At 37.5% G+C, this 22,920-nt stretch overlaps 1 protein-coding gene across 1 annotated transcript in view; it reads left to right on the top strand.

The window, feature by feature from the left end:
* Positions 1–22,920, top strand: part of LOC120527303 (guanine nucleotide-binding protein G(q) subunit alpha) — a 253,833-nt gene that overhangs the window by 132,251 nt on the left and 98,662 nt on the right. Inside the window, exon 2 of the mRNA XM_039750564.1 lies at positions 342–526. Coding sequence (XP_039606498.1) covers positions 342–526 — 185 coding nt within the window. The remainder of the gene's footprint in view (positions 1–341; positions 527–22,920) is intronic.

Raw genomic sequence — 22,920 nt, 5'->3', positions numbered from 1 at the left:
CCTGCACACTTGCTTAGAAAGAGTATATTCATTACTTTCTCATCATCTGTACATTTTTATCTTCACACTGCTTCCTAAAATGGATGGGGTTAATCCAGAATATAACTAAAGGGAAGGTATGCCAGTGATTTGGATTTGTTTTAATGTGAAATGATTGCATTTACTTAGCCTGAACTGAAATAGCCTGAAGCATACGTATTTGGGGTTTTATGATTGATTTATGATTTGATTTTGTAAGAGCAAACTCTGACAGTCAGGTGGCTGTTTAACAATTTAGTTTCCATTTAACTAAATATCCCACAATAACAAACTCTCATTTTTCTCCCTCTTTTTCTCATCAGGTACAGGAGAAAGCGGCAAAAGTACATTCATTAAACAGATGAGGATCATCCATGGGTCAGGATACTCAGATGAGGACAAACGAGGCTTCACAAAACTGGTCTATCAGAACATCTTCACTGCTATGCAGTCTATGATCAGGGCCATGGACACTCTGAAAATCCCCTACAAGTATGAGCACAACAAGGTAAGCTTATGCACTCTCTATGGACATAGTGAATGATACTGATTTCTTAGCTAGCTTTCACCACATTGGGACATTTTGAGTGTTCATTGCAACTGTAAGAGTTATGTACTTTACTTGGGCCACAGCAACCCTCGTGGAAAGCAGTCGGTGGGATAAATGGTTGTACAGGTCTAGAAATGAAAAAGTTCATTTTAATTTCCTGGATTTCTTTCTTATACATGGACTCTTCTCAATCAAAAGTTTTTAAGTTAGTAATAGCCAGGGCTGTGGAGTCGGAGTCGGAGACAATTTTGGGTACCCGGAGTCGGAGTCGGCAAAAAGTTAACCGACTCCGACTCCTACTAAATTTAAATGGGAATTAAAAAAGTAAGTTGAAATGTCCCAATTCACAAACAGTCATAATGAACTACTTCTCTGCTGTAAGAATAAAGCCCAATGCATGCAGTGCATAATGTTACCACAAAACGAACATGTCAAGTAACCATGAAGCATGCTTTTCATAGACTGTATGCGTCACTATATGGGATGTAATGCACAGGTAAGGTGCGGCACTGCTTTCCATTGTGTCGTGTTCCACTGTTACAGGGAACTGTGAACCTAGCCTAAAGCCCCCCATACATTTACAGATGCACTGCCGATTTTTCGGCCGTTCAACGAGTCATCACTCGTCAAACGCCTGAAAAATCATCTGGTGTGTTCTCAGCTAGTGCGCTAGTGAAGGGGGCCGAAGGAGCCGAGAACACAGATCTCCCTACCTGTCTCCAGCAGAGGCTCGTTCTGCTGATCAGCTGGCCGGTGAGTGACACAATGCACTAAACTTCCGGCTGGCTGACAGAGGAGACAGCCACTGCAGCAGACAGAGGCATCACATTACTTTGGATGGGGGCGGTGGTTGAGATTTTCGGCAAGCTGGATCTGCCCGTCCATGTGCACACCGCAATCTCGCGCCGCCAATCAATTGTGTTTGTCTTTAATCTGGCATTATAGTAGAGTGTTGGCTTCCTAGCCAGTAGTTCTGTGGTGAAATGACATGTATGTTGCCTTCCTTTCCTTCAATGGATGTAGAAAATACATTAGCATAGTATATACATACAGAGGAGTCGGAGTCGAAGCATTTATCTACCGACTCCACAGCCCTGGTAATAGCATAAGGCACAATAAGGTAATGCTCCATAGTAATATTAACATTGCTAGTCTCCATACGGTTGTGCTGCATTAATTAAATGGATGTGTGCCCTGTTGTTCATCGTACACATGCTCGGTTTCCCTCTCTATCCTTAAGCTTTATTTATAAGACAATCTGATGAAGTCACTAGTAAAGTAAGTGCCTTTAAAAATAAACTATGATAAAGAATTTCTGAGCACCTCTGTAGCTGTCCTACAATACCCGGGATTTCAAAGCTTTTCTCCAGCTTGTCATAGCATACTGATTTAAAAAAATAAAACACAAACTATTTACTGAAAGTGTCAAGTTGAATGCTACTCTGCTACATAACTTGTCCCAATCCAGCTTATAACTTTTTTCCTGGTGTTTCTATTGAAAAGCAGTTGCTTCCCCCATTAATATCTGGTTCATCTCTTTTAGTCTGTTCCTCATATCCAGCCATAGTCCTGGAATTGACCCCAGTGTTGTAGATGTGGTCGTTAGAGGAGTATTATGCTTTACTCGGTGCACCATATGATCTTTTTTGGTTGTTTCTGTAAATGACCTGCTTGTGACCACTTTGTGGAATTAACTTCAAAACTTCAAAGTCTTCTTCATAAAGCAATTTTACAGTCATCACCTTTCCATTCAGTTCAGTTTAATTGAATTTATTCTTCTGTAGCTCTCTCAAATGAGTATAGTCTTGAGGAATTTGCACAAGTTTACAGTGTGACAGATTAGGGTTTTCTCGCACCCTTGTACCCTCAGACCACACGTCAGACACCAGATAAAAATCCAATAATTATTTATTATAATAATAATTGTGCACAAAGCACCACCACTCCACTATTCTTCAATAACCAATAATAAACAATACTCAATCACAATCCTTCACTCCCAGACGCTTAGCCACCCTGCCTCCCAACTCAGCTCATCGTCTGGGAGCTCCCACAGTCCTTTTATATTCCCTGACCCGGAGGTGTTCCTTCCCAACAGTCCACAAGTCCTTATTCCTTCCGGGTCAGGGTAAATAATGTTTTTTCTCACCCCGGAAGCCCGTCGCTCTTCCTATGACGAACTTCCGAGTCATAGGGCATGAAGAACTCTTCGGTCCTCCGTGCAGCTCCTCTCGTGGCCCCATGGCATCCAGCAGGGCGGTGCATAAAAACTACATGGTCCATAATGCCCTGCTGGTCTTCTGGGGACCTCCATGCTGCAAGGAGGGCTCCATCTGGCGGCTTGGGGGTATTGGCCGGGGTACATGGCCGGCCATATCTTACAACAGCTATAAAGCAGTAACAAAATTAGCTGGACCACGTCTCATTTACATATGTGAAAACACAGGGGAAACTATACATTTTAATCTGATTAACACAAAACTATGACATTCGCAGTCCATTACTATTATCATTGTCTAATACTTTTATGTCCTGTTTGTAGAACATTACAGTTATTTATATTAAATAATATCCATCACAATCTGAATTTTGTTCACATCCATCTTTAGTATTTGTATCAATACATATGTTACATTGTTTTTAAATCTACTCTGTATATATAAAATCCTAAGCCTAAAAGTGCAAGGATTTTATGTGACGTTGTTTGTCATGCTTTAAATCTGGCTTATTTTAGAATCGACATATATATGTATATATATTCTAAATTCTTTTTAGAATTTATCGAACTTTAATGTGATGTTGTTAGATTTTCAGATTCTTATTCCATTTTTAAATTATAATCTAGACTTTGTGCCAAGAGGTTTAACCACACCTGGGGCTGGAAATAAAAGACAAAGAGTAGATGACAAAGACAGCTGCTGTACAGGCTTTTAAATGTTCGAAGCGCTGCACAAGATGCAGGTCACATGGCACGGCAGCAGCAGCAGTGCAGCAGCAGCAGTCCAGCAGCTGATCGAGCAAAGAGGAGTTTAAAAAAAAAAAAAACTGTATTTGTTTCCCATTGTATCACTGTTTAAGAGGGAGTTTCGGAGGAGCGACCACATCTCCTTTGGGTGCATTCAGCCCCCCTCTTCACAACACGAGCGGCAGAGACGTGAAGTGGCTGGCACATGGCGCAGGCTGGGGGTGGTTGGCAAGCGAAGGAAGCAGGGGGCAAACCCCCTAGTAATTTATAAAAATTAGAAAGAAGGGAATTCCAGTACTGAACTTCCACAATCCGTGCTGTGAGTATTTAGTTTGGTAACTAGCCATTTTCGTAGAGTAGCTTATTTAAGACTTTCTAAAAGCCAGTCTAAATAATTACATGGTTTATATAGCCAGTGTTCTTTATTATTTACTTTGAAACGTCCAGCATATTAGTTAAACAGAATTAATAGAGTAAACCTAGGATGAATTCAGGAATTGCAGTCCACAATCAGTAAATCAGTTAATTAATGGTTGATATTTTCTGGAAATTTTGTATTACACCAAGGACGCATTTACCAACAAATTATCAGTTTGAAGCACAGCTTTAAGTTGTTTAGAACGCCTTTACAAAGTAGAGGAGCAACTTTGAACAATTTAAGCAAAACATTATACTGAGGGAAAATATTTTCAGTTACAGATAAATACAGTTGAGCACATGCATTCAAGGATTCTTGTAAGTTCTGGTAAAAGGCTTGTTCATGAATACCATGAAGTGTTTTGTTTCAGTACAATCTGTCTCTCCAGTTATCAGATTGTAGTATGCATTTGTTGTGAGACACACAATGGCTTCTGATACTTCTTGACAGTGTGCAGTTCTTCCAACTGGCCTTTTTTTTTTTTTTTTTTTTTTTAACAGATGTAATCTCAATCGTTGGCCAAATTTTATGTATACGAATGTGAATATATACATTGGATTTACTGGAATTCAGTATGAATGCCATTATTGAATTATCGATTTAAATATTTACCCTCAAGCAGTAAATTGCTGCTGTACCTTTAATACTTTGAAAGTTTTTGAGGCATGTCGTTTGTCCTAGGGCTGTGTAATGTTTTTGGCCAAAGACTACATTTTTGATTTTGCAGTATTATGATTCTGTGGTGGGCTGGCACCCTGCCCGGGGTTTGTTTCCTGCCTTGCGCCCTGTGTTGGCTGGGACTGGCTCCAGCAGACCCCCGTGCCCCTGTAGTTAGGATATAGTGGGCTGGGTGATGGCGGATGTATTATGATTTTGGGGATGTTTAGATTGTTTATTTGTTGTTACTCGCGCAAAAAGTCACTTGTGAACTCAAGCCTTATTTTATGTTTGGTTGCTCCTCCATCACTTCTGTCGCATCTTATTGAAACAATACAGTATGTCTTTTAACACAAGCATCCCTGTGTTCATAATTAGCATGCTGGTCACTTATTTGCATTGCTTCCAGAAGATGTGTGTGTCCAATGTAAAAGAACAGTATAAAGTATAAATGTGCAGAATCTTGTGATCGTCATGTGTTAAAGCATCAGTTTTAATAAATGAGAGTGCATTTGCTGTTCTGCTATTTCTGTCACTGTGCCTAATAAGTGGGGTCCATAATTTGATCAAAATAACACATAGGTGATTGTTAGACCACTAGATTGGCAAGATGAAGAAGACTACATTACATGCTGTCTTGTGGCAACATGTAGTGATAATATAGATAAATATAGATATGCGTGCGCAAGTATTTCAGTGTTTATATGGTTTTACAATTTCTGTAATTATTTTATAATTGTAAATCTGTGTAAGAGCTCTGGTTGTGTCTTTATTATAGAGCGCTGTATATTAATGATTTGACCAATATAGTTATTAAAATAGTGATTATTGTTTAATATGCAGTTTAAGAGCTTATGGAGTTGCTTTAATGACAATATTTTTTATAATATACTGTAGATTTTAAATTGGACAGTTAATTTTACACTTGCTTAATCTTCATGTGTTTCATACTGGGCATCATAAGTGCTAGTAAAATGAAAGAACTGGACTTTCAGCAGGACAGTCTGGAAAGTGCTGTGCCTGTGGGGTTCATCCATATGCCGTTCGCAATTTTTGAGCCTGTGCCTTTGCTCAAGATTTACATTATTGTGTTAGTGGGTTGTATTTTAAACACACTTTCCATTATTGGGAGTATTGTTATGGACGTGGTTGTATAATTTTATAGCTCTGCATATAAAATATTCTGTCAAGCATTCTGTAGATTAGCTGTTATAAATTATTTATTTAGTTGATACCATGGAAACCGATGGCTTTTATTATTTTGTGTTCTTGCTAATTTGTGGAATGACAAAATTTGTCAGTGTTTAATGAAATGCCTCTCTCCCTCATGGATAAAAGCCAAACAGTAGTAGTTGACGCGAAGAGGTTAAAATCAGTCTGATTAAGTTTGCTTTTATTTTGATTACAAACATAATCCTCTGAAAATGAAAGATATATTCCTTCATTTGAAACACTTTAGCCCACGCTGTAAAATTTAGCTTTTGTGAGATATTCATTAACTGGTTCCTAGGAGTCTGCTTAAAAAGTACTCTAGGTCCTGTTTTTGTTTTAAAAAAAAAGAAACATTTGCACACCTTTTGCTTATCATGATAGTTTCAGGGGTCCGCAATGCAGACAGAACAGGAAACAATGACTTTTGAATTGAAGGGGCAGCAGCTGTTCTCTGATCCCATTATTAAATTTCAACAACTGGTGCATCACAACATTTGTCATAATGCATTTTATTACTGCAAATATTTGTGATGCACTATCTGTTGGATCGACAAATGCAATCCATTTTGTTACTACATGCATTGCAAAATAAATTCTAATAGATGGAGCACTGCAAATGTTATAGTTGAGGTTGCTTACTTAGATTTGAACCCGTCTCAGATGGATAGCACAGCTAGTTTAAAATAACTGCTATATGATACTTACATTTGCATTAGCATTCATTATTTCTTTTAATATAATACATTTCACTTTATTACATTGTACACAGAGTGATAATAATTGTGCACAATTCACTTCTTGCTAGATGGCTAAATCTCAAAAGTTAGCTAGAATTAAATCATAAAGATTGTAGCCGCAAAGTCTATTCAGCACCTTACTTACAGGGTTTGCATAGAACAGAAAATCCCTAAAGTCCAAATCGTTCTTTTCCATGCATACCAATCTGTGCTCCTCTGTGCAGACACAAAGGCATCTTTCTGACATCAGACCAGGTGGCCACACTTTTCCACCTTTGTCAACATAAATGTAAAAAATGTTGTGCCTGCACAGACTTGTTTGCCTTGAGTGCACTCTTGAAACTAATACACGACATACACAAACAAAATGTCAGATATACTCCCAAACAACAACATGCATGAGGTAACTGTGTGGCAACTGCATTCTTAAAAATTTGCTTGAAAGGAAAACCATCCCCATTGTGTGAAATATGTAGGAGCTCAACTCAAACTAAAGTGGTGCTGTTTGAAATTTTTCCTTTTAATTCAGTTATTCATCTAATCTTGTCATTAAGATATACTGCATACTCTGTTACTGTAAGTGTTTTGTGGTGGTGCTTGTTTTTATAAATATTATGTGAAAATGAATGTAGCTTGCTTAAGAAAGCTGACCACTTTAAAGGGGCAGCCAGTCAGAATTCATGTAACAGAAAGACAAATTACAGTCAACAGGATGTTATAGTACATCAATCAAGCAAGTACAGTATAAGACAAAATCAAAAAATGATGAATTACAGTTTGTTAATTTCAGGAAGTAACAGAGCACAGACAGACAAACTGGTCATGGGAGGCTTCCGTGGCTGCGTTTTTATAATTGCAGTCAGTCTCTTAATTAGCGGATGCTTAATGACTATAATTTTCATAGTGCCCATTTAGGCGGTTACAGAAAGTGTGGCCCTTGGAGGTTCATGGGAAGAAAGTGATTGGCATTCCTGCTCCATTGCACTTGGGCTCTGAGTTCAAATCCAGATCGATCTTTATACTGCATGCCCACTTTCTTTCCATAATCCATTCAGGTGGACTGGGCTCTGCTTGAATGTTCAAAGGGGAATCTAAGTGCTTACTAGAATCCCACCTTGGCTATGCTTCTGACTTACTTCAGATCTTATTGGACACATCCTGATGCAGCTAACTAACCCAAATGGATAAAACAAATCTCGGATGAGCTACTAGATGGAAAGAAGCTTCTATTTTTAAAGCTTTTGTTCAGTTATCAGTTGATTTAGTCAAGTTTAAACTCTCAGGGAAGAATCTTCCCACTTTCTGATACCATTTAATTTTATATTTGTGTTTTGCTCCATACATTTGTGTTTTTCAGAATTGTTTTCTGCTGTCTTTTTGACTTAATACTTATTAATCATTTCCTAGGTGGTTGAGTACTCCTTGCAATGTTTAACTGCATGTTAAAATGTGTAGTGGGGTATTATTCACAATTTCCACAAGTGCTGGTCTTTTTTTATGCCACAAAGGCCAGCTAACTTAACCTTGGCTTCATTTGTGGAGGAGATTTAAAACATAAAGTCCCTCAAAAATATTGATTATCAGTTTTTTTTTTTAAATCATTCCTTACTCTCAATGCATTATTAATCGGGCTCCTTTTAGAATGTATTATAGGATCCTAGATTCCAAGTAAATTAATGTAAGGTTGGCCGGCTGGGTAGGGAAAGTTAAACAGCTGGCATGGGATGAATCAAATATAGTACCATTGTATTTCTCTCCTTCCATATTCTGAACCCACGTTTGCTAGTAAAGGGCCATAAAGTACTGGAGACTCTACCAACAGCAACAAGGCACAATCCAACCCACCTTGCGATGCCAGTCTATCACAGGGTGCATTCTTGTACATCAGGCCACCAGTCAACTGCGTATGTCTGTTGTCAGAGGAAATTTTAGCATTCAGAAGGTTGACACAAGGACTCAGGGAGTGACATGCAAAGTCGGCACAAAAGACACCAGCCAAGTGTCAATTAGAGTTGCAAGTGCTGTGAGGAGACAATGGGGTCTACTACTCTACCATGGTCTTATTTTGCTAGACTTGACCTGCTAAAAATGTATGACTTTTGCACTTCTTTTCTAAAAAAATTGGTGGCCATGTAATAGTCTCAGGAAAGCTTTAAGCACATAGGATATTGGATTGATTATTGATACTATACCTTTTATCTCAGAGTTCTGGCATTTAGTTATGGTGATCCTTGCACAGCTTCCTTCTTAGCAAAAAGCTGTTGGTTTATTGCAGGCTTATCTGTCAACTGACCTGTCTCACCTGCAGTCAGGGACCTCCCTCTTTTTTAAAGACTGAATCGTTGGAATTTTGATTGACAGAATGTTAAAATGTGAACCCTTCCAGCATCCTTTCATCACTCTGATAGTTACTCAAATGGTGCCTTTGAGGGATGGGAAAGAGAGAGGAACATTATTTTTTATTAGATATTAACAGAAATCAGTTGTGGACTGTGTAGAATGTTATTTGGAAGCTCTTTATGTGGTCACAGTTGTATTTTACTGTTAATCACAGTGTCAGTCGTACAGTAAGCCAGAGATTTCATCTGAACATGTAGCTTTTCAAATGTTACCCAGTGTTGTTTTTGCAACTGCATGAAGATCACGTGAATATTAAGATGAAGTTAAGTCCCAACGAGGTAACCTATGACAAGAATGCCGACTCTGTTTATCCATAGTGACCAACTAGTTTTTGAGTGTCTTATCTACCAATGATGACTTTGCAAATTCCAGTCAACTGTGAGTGTATAGCAGAGTTATTATCACTCAGCTTTTATTTCCATCTTGTTGTGGAAGTGATAAAAACTTGTTGATTTCAAGGATTTATCATAATTCAAATGTGGGTATCTTATACTAGTCCATTTAGACAATTCTCCTTCCACTTACTAAACTCATTTAAGGGTTGCAAGGATTATGAGCCTATCGTGGAAGCACAGGACAGGAAGCAACCGACTGTGTACACTTCAGCAAACACACAATTTACAGTCACCAGTCAACCTAATACTCCTGTTTTTAACAGGAAGGACAAAGATGGAGTACCCAGAGAAATATCCACATACAGGTAAGGAGAATGTGCAAAACCCATATAGACAGTGCTTAGGCTGTGATTTTAAACCAGTTTCCTACACCAGTGGCTCCCAGCCTCAGTCCTGGGGACCCATTGTGGCTGCAGGTTTTTGTTCCAACCAAATTCAGAGAGATAATAATTGATATTAAAATGATCTCATTTGCTTAGATTGTCTCTTTTTTCTCTTATTCTGAATTCAGAAAAGTACAGCAGTACAATTTTTACATTTAGTTTTTTTTATATATTTTTTAAGACATTTAGAAATGTTTCTTTTTGGTGTAACCTTAAATACTTAACTCATTTTTATTTTCTCCAATTACTTAGCAAGTTTTCTGTGTTGTATGCTTATTTATGCTGTGTTGTATGAAAATTTAAATGTGATTTTTTTTTTGTTTTATGCTCAGGTTGCCTATAGCTGGCATTACCTCCTTTTAAACCCAGACATCAGTAGTCATAACCAAGGATGGACCAGGGCACCAACTATATAAGGGAGTAAACAAGTGGTAGACCTCTCAAAGGAATAACATTCTGTTCAAAACTCAGACAATATAAATCACATTGAAAAAGTACAAACATTGCAATTTAAAAAGTCATTAAACAAATCAATAATTCATAAAATCAAAGTCAGTGTTCCAGTGTATTTAAAATACAGAATCCACTACAGGTTAAAATCCATATGGAAAGGTAACATTACTAATATTTCATCCTTCATACAATATCTCTGTTCTCATTAGGACTATGGGTGTCCCTTGGATGCACGCCCCACATCTCCCTTGATCCCCCTCTATCCACCATCTTAGCTGGTACCCGTGGACTTGGAGTTGCCACTACCCCTCTCCTGGATGTTGTTATGTCAAGGCCCAATTCTTTCATCAGCTTCTGTGGCTTATTTGCCTCTCGCCAGCTCTCAGCTGTGGAGAGAGCTTCCACCTCTTGGAGTTCACCTACTGTAGCCCTCCGCTCTGCTCTCTATAAACTAATCAGCACTACTGATGCTCCCAGTTTATCTCACACCGTTTGCCATTCCCACACTCATTTATTGCATTCTTTCTCCGTGTTGTTTTTTCCTTTTGGCTCGCTCCTTTGCACTAACCTCACTCCCTTATATTCTAAAAATTGTGCTCAGCTGGTGCCGTCTGATTGCCATGCTGACATGTACGCATCTTGCACCAACACAAGCTAAAACAGGGTGTGCCTCCACTAAAAAAGGAGTAACAATTAAAGCAATCTTTACCTAATCACATGCTCCCTTACTTGTCTCACATCAGTTTTTGTGATCAACAGGCCAGAATCCATAAGACACACCCAAAAATATTCAGGAAGCAAAATCTTCGTTGTCCTATTGTGTTGTTATCCTATGAAAAATGTCAAATGTCATTACTGAACAAGGTCGCATTTCTCAGATGGACAGTGTAAATACAAGAGCAAATCATTTCATCATTAACTTTCAAGGCTCCCGGTATCTCTGGTGTCACTTTCCATGAGCAGGAATAGTTGCTTAGTTATGTTTCTTAGCACATACCTTGGGACTATGCCAGTGAAAAACTAAACTCCTCTTACTGAATGCCTATATTATTGAACATGCAACAGATATTAGCCTCTTCTTCTTCAGAACTGTTAAATATGGCTATTCTTAAAGTGTGAAACTGCAAAACTGTTAACACAAGGATGAAAATAGAACAGGAGTGCTTTATAGAGTGGATAAATGGAGGTAACCGTACAGTAGATGTTTTGTAATATGACTAGCACATTACCTCCCCAGCCTAACAGGAAGTAATGTGACATGAATGAGATATTTCAGTTTTGTTGTGATTATAGTTAGCTTTGAATTTTCTTACACTGTACTACTGCAGTTTTCTAATAGTGCTCACTTCAACAGGCACTACATATAGTAAGTGTATTTGTTTGACTGGAATAGAGGAGCAAAATCATAAGGATAAAGATACGTTCTTGTCCGTGTGTCCTTTAGTATGTTCAAATTCGAGAGCAGCGACTCAAGCCTGCTGGTCAGTGGGATCTCAGCAGCAGGTAACCATGTGCTTGACCTGGTCTAAGGAGGAAAAACCAAGATATCTGATGGGAGAAAAAAAATAAGATCAGAGAGAGTATTCCTAGGCAGAGGAGTTCATTCCACACAACAGCAATAACACACCTGTTTTTGGAGGAAGAGATAGAAGATTGTGTCCCATTGAGGCAAAGACAGTGTTGAAGCCCATGGTAGGAGGTAATAATAAGCTGCTTTTAACTGAAGATTTCCATATTTTGTGTTCCATGGCATTATGACAGGTAGTGTTGGCTCACAGCTCTCCTAGTGAAGGGTCCAATATCTGGCTCCTTTCAAGTATATGTTACAATTATAAGCTAAAGTGTATATAAGTAAAGAAGAGCAGAAAGTATGTAGCGGAATAGATTACAGCATGGAAATGTTAGGATGAGGCATAGTGCATTCAAAAAGTATTCTGACCTCTTCCTTTTTTCACATTTTGTTATATTGCAGCCTTATACTAAAATCATTTAAAATTCATTCCCCCACCCGATCAAGTAAAAACCCCAGAATGACAAAGCAAAATATCACATTGATGCAAGAGATCCTTTACTCGGTACTTGGTTGAAGCACCTTTGGCAGTGATTTCTGCTTGGAGTCTTCTCACTCCTGGATTTTTGGATTTCCTACGATTCTTCTGTTCAGATCCTCTTAAGCTCTGTCAGGTTGAATGGAGAGAGAAGGAGAGTGTAGGGGTGTCATGATACCAAGCTTTTTGTATTCAACAGCAATACCAATGAAATTTTACGATACTCAATAACTATTCGATACCACGGCAAAAATAGAAATTCCATTAAATTTATTTTTTATTAAAAGTACCATTATTTTTCTGTATTACAGCATAAAATAAAGTAAAACCTCAATTATACATCACTCGATTCACTATCGATCTCTGTTAACCGTCAGGGCCAAAGAAAAGAAAAAACAAAATTGTGCACGCCAGTGCTTACCCTTTACTGTACTACTACTGCTGTGAGCTACGCTGCAAGCTATGCACATTGGAACAACTCTCCCTTGTACTGCATGTTATGGCGCATTTTGAAATCACAGTATCAGCTACACACCTTCAGTTTTAATAGTGTTTCGTAGATTTTCTCTTTTGTTATAATTAATCTGCTATACTGTACATTGTTATTGCTGATAAACGTAAGCGTGTGGTGTTTGAATTGCTACAAAAAAGTGGAATTATGTTTACAAAAGGCAAAAGTGCTTCAAGTATTGCTTCAATTTATGAGGAAGGGAGAACAACAATGAATGATATAAAGCGTGATGCCGACGAAATTGAAAAACGTGTTGAAATTGGAAACCACTAAGGTAATGTAATTCTGTATTAATGTTAATGTTCTTCTGTACTGTAATTTTCTCTCTAAATTCTGTTATGTTTTGCTAATGTATTGTGACTTGCAAGCAGCTTGTGATGCACTATGGGGGAGCAAAAAGGGTGGAAAACCATGTAAGTAATGGGACTGGGTGAAGGATTTCTGTTATTTAAAGGGCGGACATGTCTGTTAGGAGATGAGTGACAGGAGAAGTTAGGAGAAAAAGGAATGTGCGACAGCTTTAAAAGTATGGAATTTCTGTCGAGTAAAAATTCTTGGTATTTGTGAATCTCAAAAAAATGGAAGGCTTGAGTTTTAATTTGTGACGGACATGGGGCTTTCTCCAGTGTAGAAGATGGTTTATATAACCTTAATTTCTTTTTATATACTATATGCCCAAAGCTGCTTCTTAAAAATTTGGATTTTTCTAACAATGTCTAATGTCTTCTTTGTAAGTAACTTAATTGAGGATATATTACAACTTCTTTTATGCTAAATATAAAAAATAGTTACTGTTTTAAGGTTATTTAAGAGATAGTCCTAATAAAGAAAAAGAAGTATCTGAAATGCTTTGGCCTGTAGGACATCATTGAATATATCGGTAATACTCTAGTTTGGGTACTGCAAAATGCATCTTTTACACATATACTGTTATGTAACAAGACCTTAACAAAGGCGCCTTTTGGTCTTAACAACACTTATAAAACATCAGTAAAGTGGCTATTCATCTCTGGCAGTGTGGCTTATTAAGAGTCCTAGGTAATGTTAGTAAAATGACTTGTGAATATAAAGGATTCATAGGTCTTACACTGAATTATACACTATCAAGAGAAATATGTCTTCCAAAGTACAGCTATTTTAGTAAGCCACATTTTAGAATGCTTTGTAAGTGTTTCTAAGGCTAAAACAAGACTTTTTATGAAGGCCTTTTAAATTAACAGTAAATTCACTAATAGATGCCTTTATGCAGTATCTAAACTGTTACCAATATTACCAATATATCAATATTTGAGCTTTTTTAACATGTCTCACCTGTTCAGATCTTGAATGTTCCATATATATATATACAGTATATATATATATATATATATATATATATATATATCTGTATATATATATATATACTGTATATATGTGTGTGTGTGTGTGTGTGTATGTATGTATGTATGTATGTATGTGTATATATGTATATATATATATATATATATATATATATAAAATATAAATATATTGAGAATCTTGTGTGCTCAAATCAGAAGCTGCTACAACTCATTTGTGGTATATTTTGTGTTAGTTCATAATAGTTTGTTTGATTACATGACATACAGTATATATTGTATAAAATGAATCTATTTTCTTGCCTTTTCCTCAAAAATAATGAAGAACAGGATGGTTTAATGGTGTACATGAACTGCTTAAGATAATAGTATGAGAAAGTTAGGATTAGTACAGTTACAGAAGAAAGAAACCAGAATACAATTATAGCCAAAAAGATTTAAATACAAGTAACAATAGCAAGTAATCTGTTGTTCTGAAATCCAGAGCTTTGTAAGTTAAAAGAATAGTCACAAAATGTTAGATGCACTGATGTGAATGGACCAGTTCGGGGATTTCTACCCAAATGAACAGTATGATGTCTCTGTCTCTCTCTCTCTCTAGTTATAACAATTGCTCATCTTAATGAACTGATTCCACTTCATTCAGAATCCTGAAACACAGAGGCAGTTGAAGGCCTCTAGTTATGCCACATGTTAATATTTAATATGGTCATGAAACTCTCAATGAATACACAAACTCCTCATTTAGTGTAGTATATTTCAACTTCCTTGATGTAGTTTTGCCGTGGTGGGGAGGCATTACGGCATGTCCGCTTGTTGCGGAAAGGTTCCAGACTTGTCTGGGACCTTTTTGGTTACTGCTTCTTTTCATCTGTAGCAATTTTAGTCAAGAATTCCATCACTTCAATGTTTATTTTATGTAACACATGTAAAAACAAACACCACCTGTCAGGATTTATAAGGAAATTATAACATTTACATTTATGTTTATCTTTTCATTGTATCAACCCGTACTTTCCAGTCATTTGCACCACCCTTATGTGGTTTTATCGTCACTACACCATGCGTTGCTTCAAGCATGAATGCTCCAGAGGGCCATCTTCATAGATTCAAGCCATATGTTTAAAATTTGTCTGATCTTTCTTTCTTTTTTTTTTGATCAAATACTTACTGAAGTTTAAATAGCATTAGCGAGAAATAGAAATAATGACACCAGTAGGTTTCTCAAGAAGTAAACATTCAAAAGAAATCGACTGTAAATGCATTAATAACAGTAAAAATACAAAATTCAATATTTGCCCTTTTACAAAGCTAAAAAGAAAACTGCCTGAGCAAAACTTAGGAGTTAAATGCAGCCTAAAATCAGACCCCACAAACCCTGGATTTAAGAAGCAGGATGAGGAGAGTAACAGCAACCGCCAACCATCCGACTCCACAGAATGTCCATTAGAGTGTGCCATTTTGTAATATATGAAACCAATGACCCATTAATCACCACTGCTGAGAGTTTTAAGAAATTCAGATTGAAAAATGAGGTTTGCCAAGATGTAATGGAGACAGAAACATCAGATTTCCAGTGAAGAGCTAAAAATGTCTTTGCGGCAACTGTGCCTTGACAAAACAGTCTCCGCTGGATAGAGGTGAAGGAGAGACAAGAGGTCCATTAAGACAAAAAATATATGAGGAATGGAAGGGCTTTTAAAGTGAAAAACAGAAAGGAGAAATCAAGCAATAGACAACCACAAAGCCGAAACTGGGGGTGATTCCCAAAACAAATGCAATAAAGTACCTGGGATGCTTGTCTAGCAGAAGGAACAATAGGCATCAGTGGACATACCCATGCCAGAATGCTTTCTAGGAGTAGAATAAGTATGATGAACAGCAGCCTGGCGGCACCCACAGAACCCAATAGCGCTACAACCCAGCACTCCAGTTCCCAGCATGCCCTGTAGGTGTCTGAATGGATACCAAAGGACAAAGACACTGCCATCTAGCATATCAGAGAAGAAAGTATTCACAAGTCGTAGTCCCCCCGGTCCTTCCATTATACTAGACTATACTAGTCCATCCTGAGTTCTGATGACATTTCTACAACATTTAAGTGCCTCAGCCAACAGGAGGTTACTGGTTTAACACATTCTGACACATACTGTAATTCCTGAAATAAAGACATAATATAAAATAATTAATTTTACCAGAATTATACTTTTGCTGAATCTTTAAAGGGAGAGAAGAGGGAGTCTTGATTTAATTTAACCTCAGCCACACTACAAAACTTACCAAATCGGGTCTGTACACTACATCTATCTTTTCCAAGCTGCATTTTTGATCTGACATTTCAAGTACAGTAATAAAGTACGTAATTCCATTTAACATTGGCCAAAACTTACATATGGGTCAGTGGATAAGGAATTTACAGCTGCTAGTTGGGTTTTAGTATCTGGTGGTGAAGAGCGTAGTTGAATGTAGAATTGCCTTCTGAAAAATTAACTTGAACAAAAAAATAATAAATAACTGTGGAAGGGATGTCATGACTACTAATGGTTATTCTAATGGAGGTTTTTGCTTTGGATTAATTTTCTTATTTATCTTTTTACGCATTTTTCTTAAAACAAATTATGTCCACCAGTGCCTACATATACAAAGTATATATTCTCTACCAATTTATTTGTATGCTGATCAGTGAGTAAAATTAGAATGGACTTTGATGTGGATGAGTTAAACTGAAACGGTTTTGTAAATCTAGTAATTGTTTATTGTATTTCATCTTAGCTATTCAATAATCAGGTGGTACAAAAAAGAAATTTCAAAGGTCAAAAAACAGTAACTTGCTGTGGGACATCCCCTGTGCTTTTTTTGGTTTTGCTTTGTTAAGCAGGTGCAGCATACTGCCGAGTTCATAATCCACTTCTGTTACTGAGGTTATTAAACTAAGCTGATACACTGCAGCTGTCTGTTTTGTCAGATCAGGCTGCTTCCCTCTAGTGGAGAAAGGCATGCTGCTCGTACTCTTCAAAAGGGAATAATGAACCACTTATTGTGTACTTACTTGACTTTTGCTTTAGGAGCAGGAGCTTTAAAAAGAATTTTATGTTTTCAAGGTACAGTGATTTAGGCATTTCCTTGAGCATTTTATTGATTCGCATTGGATGCACATAGTACAAAGGGTTTTGATGTAGAAAAGAAAAATGTTAACTGGATTGTTCATTGCTTTTCTGTCTCTTGAACAGATTTGAGAACATTTGAACTGTTACAGCAGCTTGTAAAATTGAGGCTGCAGCTGGTTTTTCAAATTGCCACCGCTTGCCATGTCTCATGCTGCACTGTGATATCACTTTCCAGCACACACATTTCAATTCTGGACACGCTGTATGTCAGTGGTGACTTAGCTGTTTGACCATGCCAATAATCAATAATAACTTTTATTATGAATGTCCTGATTTGTTTTCAACATTTGTATTTGCATTCTGTTTTACACTTGAGCAGGCTAAATAATGTTGCCCAAGTCATCTTCTGGAATTATTCCTCAGTGTTTTCCAATCAACTTTCTTACATCTAGTCATATTACATGTGGAATTTCATCTGTATTCACATTCTAGTGTTTCTGCTTTAAAAGAAAAAGAAGGAATTGGAATCTGAACACAGTTAGTAGTAACAAACATTGCAGCAAAGTCCTCATTTTTGAGTCAAACCATAGTGTCACTTACTATTCAGTTGTGGTGCTGTGTTGTAGTATTATTTTTGACAACATTGCTTTTGGGAATAAATAATTAGACAGATAAATAGCTATTTTCAGGATTAATGAAATATAATGATGTTTGTTGTTTTGTTCTGTATTTTTGTGGCATGTGATGTTATGGCAGCTATCTTACCTAAAGTCAAGGCACTTACTAATATCTGAACTTTTCCTCTGTTTTGTTGCTCATCTGTTTTCTACTGTATTAACCTCACTATCCTCTGACTACTCTTTCGTCAGTAATTTAAAAATCACACATTCAGAATTTTCTAATGTTCTTCGATTCAGTTTATATTTTTATCAGAACAGATATCAGCAACCCCATCTCTGCTCAGCTTGGTGTATTATTGCTAGCACCTACCAAGTCAGAACACAACCTTGGGATGGTGATCAGTGACCATCTATTCTTCAGGAATCATGTTGCTAAGGCCTCCCGTTCTTACAGGATTTAATCTGAACAACATCTGCAGGATCAGGCCATATCTAACATAGTATGCAGCACAACTCCTGGTGCAGGTTTTAGTCTTGTCATGCCTGGACTACTTCAACTTTCTGCTGGCCAGAGTATTGACACGTGTCACTAAGTTGCTGCAGATGATTCAGAATGCCCAGCACATCATGTGTTCAGCCACGGCAAGCACATGTCACTCCACTCTTAAGATCACTGCGTTGACTCCCTGTAGCAGCACATATTAAGTTGGAGTCCTAGATACTTGAGTACAAAGTAGTCAGTGGGTCTGCACCTATATATATATATAGATATATATATATATATGGAGACATTTGTGAGGTCCTGTGCTCCTCCTTGACCCTCAGGTCTGCTGATGAATGCGATATTAAATCTCAGTCCAGAGTCTCTTCTCACGTTGCTCCTAGCTGGACAAATGAGTTGACTTGTCCGTGCAATCTCTAAACGTGTTTAAGAAGTTTTTGAAGACTCTTGTTTCTGTCTGTTAAGTTTTATAATTTGGTAATCATCACTATGTGCTATTTTTATCCTGAGCTCTTTACTTATGGTGGTCAGTTTTGTAAACTTGTCCTCTCAACACTTTTTTCAAAACAGTCCCCTGATGTTACTTTATTATCTTGACCTCTTTTGTAAATTGATATGAGTAAAGGTGTCTGCTAAGCAAGTAAATGTAAGTGTAATTAGTTGATTATGAAATATATACTCTATCAAACTCCATACTGAAATTTACTTGGCCCAGCAGCGGCATAGATCATAAAACACAGTAAAAAGTACAAGTTTGTACATACATGCAAAAGCTACAATTCTTAACACAATCTTCTCTCTCTCTCTCTCTCTCTCTCTCTCTCTCTCTCTTTCTCTATAGAACAGAAAGTTCTGACTTCACAAAAAATCTATTCACCCACTCCTCACCCCTAAATACACTTTGCAGTTTTTTGAAGCCATATGATTTGTGGAGTGCATTTGTTCATTTGAGATATTTTTTGTAAGTTCAGACCTATCTCAAGGAAGTCCCACAGTTGATAAGGACAACTCCTAAGGAGTCGTCCATCATGTAGACAAAGTAGCCTTCAAAATAAATGTGCAATAACAGTTGTGAAAGCATCGCTCAGAGGAAATATACAGTATGTGAAAACTTCTATCATAATGGTAGTCCTTCAGTGCCAAGCAAGGTCCATTTTAAGAAAATGTGGCACAGCTGTGCCTCTTGTGTATAGAAGGGAATTCTCAAAAACTGAGTGTCATTAATCAGGTACAGAGAAATTTCTTCTTGCATATTAGTCTTCCATGAGTGAGATGGGCTAAACTCTGCATACTGTACAATTGTAGTCACTTATGTACTTAACAAATATAGAGTAGCCTTTTCTGAGAAAAGGAATCTTCTTATGTGATGAGTATAATACAATTTAAGAGAATGTTGCAAATAAAGCTGATAACAGTGAATGTGAGGAGGCCCTTGTTTATTGCATTAGTAACAGAACAGAACTACCACTGGTTACACAACTGTGTGCAGTATAGCAACCTAATGGAGCACATTATGACTCACAAACAGAACATTTTAAAATAAAAGCTTGGCTTACAACACATTGCAAATTTCAGCTTTTCCCAAAGGCATGTAAGAGAGTCTCTGATTCTGTGGTTTAAAGAGATTAAAATGGACATTTTTAGCCTCTGCTGGTTTTGGCTTGAAGATTTCGGTTATGTGAGGTGTGGCTTGCAGTATTATACCTTGGGACATTTTCTGGGTTGGTGCCTGTAAGATTTGCTGCAAATTAAAATGTGTGCAGCAAACAACAGAAAAGCACTAGGTGTGTCAAGCAGAAGTTTATAAAAATAATTTTGCTAAAATATCAAAACATTCCACAGAGTAATGGTAGCAACAGGAAGACAAAACAAGGTAAAATACTGCAGTCAAAATATATATAACATCTGTGACAGATAGGGGGCGCTGTCGTCCCCCGAACCCTCAGACTATACGCCAGACACCAGATAAAAGTCCAAATTATTATTTTATTTGAACTGCACAGTGCACAAAGCACCCTCCACTCCACAATACTCATTAAACAATACACAATAACTAATCAATACAATCCTCCACTCCCAGACTCGTTGCCACCCTGCCACACAGCTCAGCTCGTCGTCTGAGGATTTCCCACAGTCCTTTATAGTCCTTGACCCGGAAGTGTTTTGCTCCCTCTGTCCATGTGACTAGGAACGCTTCTGGGTCAGATAAAAAGTCCCTTTTCTTCACCCCGGAAGCACGTCATTCCTCTTGTCCATATGACTCGGACGTACTTCCGGGGCGTAGGGCAAATATTCCTTGCTCCTCCCTGCAGCTCCAACTAGTGGCCCCTGTGGTATCCAGCAGGGCTGAGGATGAAAACTCCATTGTACATAATTCCCTGCTTGTATTCGGGGCACCTCCATGCTGCAGGGAGAGCTCTATCTTGGCCGGGATGAAAAGAAGCTAATAATTAATGTGTCCTTTGTGAAAAGCCTGCAAGGACTTACTTCCCCCAAACAACTTTACATTGTCTGTGTAAGTGCCTGCCGGTAGAACTAGCTAATGATATGCAAGGAAAGAAAATGGCTCTGAATACTATAAGGAAATAACAATGACCAAATACAATGTAAGAGATGAAGGGAAGTGCATGATCAGAAATGAGAAAACCATGCAGAAAGACACAATCAACAGGTGAAATATTAATAAAAAAAAGCAAAAAACATAATTAGAGTTATACTAAGAGATTACAAAAGTAATTCAGCCAACTCTTAATCCAGCAGTTAAAGTTTGCTTTAAATAGCAAACCTCTAGTAACCACCAAGATTTATTTATTTTTTTTGTTTAAGTAATAAAAGTAAGTTATTTCTTACAAAGTGTGCTTAAGAATTCCTGTGTAATGTCATTCCATAAATGTACAAGCTCTTTTGCACTTATCTTGGTATCGCAGGGTTGTCAACTGGGAAAGCTTAGGAGGTGAAGATGGAAATGAGTGCTGTGTTAGTGGAGCCTAGGATCAGGTATGGGTCCAGGGGTACAAAGACTGCAATGGCTGCCACAGGGCACACTGGACTATCGGTTTTGTTAACCAGTGTCTTACCAAAAGAGTAAACCTTCACAAACCTCAAAGTACCTGGATGATGTGAGGCATACTTTTAATACTTATACTGTAAGGTATAAGGTACATACCTTATTGTGGTTCACTGAAGGTAGAGCCAGATACAGAGATATCAGTTTCCTTTTAAATGGAAGATGGCTAAGGCAAATGAGAAATGAGGGAGGGAAGTGTTGGCATGAGGAAAGCAGGCAAGCTGCTACCAATGATCAATTCTGTTCCTGGTACCTGTAAAAATGTAAGATGCGTGCAAAGCTGATTTGTGCTTGTTGAACTTCTCATGCATATTTTAAGATTGTATATATTTACACTGTTATATTTGTGTCAGGGCCTATTTTGAGTAGTTTGTTCCAGCAGCTTTATTACTGTACTAGCTATGCTTAACTGTCGATGATAGGAAAGGGAATACATTTAAAAATATAATTCCTTCTACACCACTGTTCAGTATTCTTGCATGTCTCACCCTCTCTTGTCCAGCACTTCCTTTCTAAATCATGTTACCATAAAACCTTCTTGGACTCTGTTATTCCAAGTTGTCTTACTCCCTTAATGTCCAGTTTTTAACAACCACCAATGGTGGAGTGGTACCCATTAAGTATCCACATAGATGCAGGACCATAGAGACTGTGCAAACTCCACATGAACAGTGTTGAGATGCTGGATTAGAATCTGGATATGGGGCAAACCAGTGCACCTCCATGCTGTCCATTTTGGGGATTTTGTAGTTAAAAAATGATAAAAAGTCTCTAACTGCATGTGGCACATGTGAAACACTACCTGAGTGATAGGCCGTGTCTCCTATGTGCAGTATAAAAGTTCTTCTTCTCTGATGTGATACACCCGAACATGGTGTTTATGTATGCCTTTACCAAATGTTACCTCAAAAGAAAGACGTTTTGGACAAACTCAATACTTATTGATCTTATAAAAAAGAATGTTATGACTTCCCTTCAGCTGCTCGGCAGTATTCATGCTGAGAGTTTCATCTAAAAGATGTGAAGAATCACTCTCAATGAGAGTGATTTCTCAGGTATGTAATTTGGGCTTTATTACATTGCTGAATTATTATTTTTTAACAATATTGGCAGAGTGGCACATTCCTGTCATTTCATCCAACATCACAAGAGTGTGTCAATCATCTGTTTCCGAGTCTACTTTGTCCATTTCAGACTTTGGAGCATACTTATACAGCATTGGCAATACCAGTCGCCATTGTCACGAAATACCTCATGTTATTTTTATTATTGTTAACTATAAGTTTGTTTGAATGTATTTTTGTTAACTCTAATTTAAGTCCACTTGCAAAAAGTGAAGATAATCTGACTGCCTTTGTTTTGATGATGCGTATGAGATGCCAGACCAAGCTACAAATAACTACATTGCTGTTCTCTAACATTACTGTGTGCCCCGCTCATGTCTATGCACATGTTCATATTTTAAATATGCAATATCGTGCTTGATTTATTATTTGCAAATACCTTGTTCATAGTTGTGATATAGAAATGTCACATAGAC

This window comes from Polypterus senegalus, chromosome 4, assembly GCF_016835505.1.
Source record: "Polypterus senegalus isolate Bchr_013 chromosome 4, ASM1683550v1, whole genome shotgun sequence".
NCBI lineage: Eukaryota > Metazoa > Chordata > Cladistia > Polypteriformes > Polypteridae > Polypterus > Polypterus senegalus.
The sequence above is the reverse complement of the archived record's forward strand: the minus strand, read 5'-3'. Positions and strand labels throughout refer to the sequence as shown.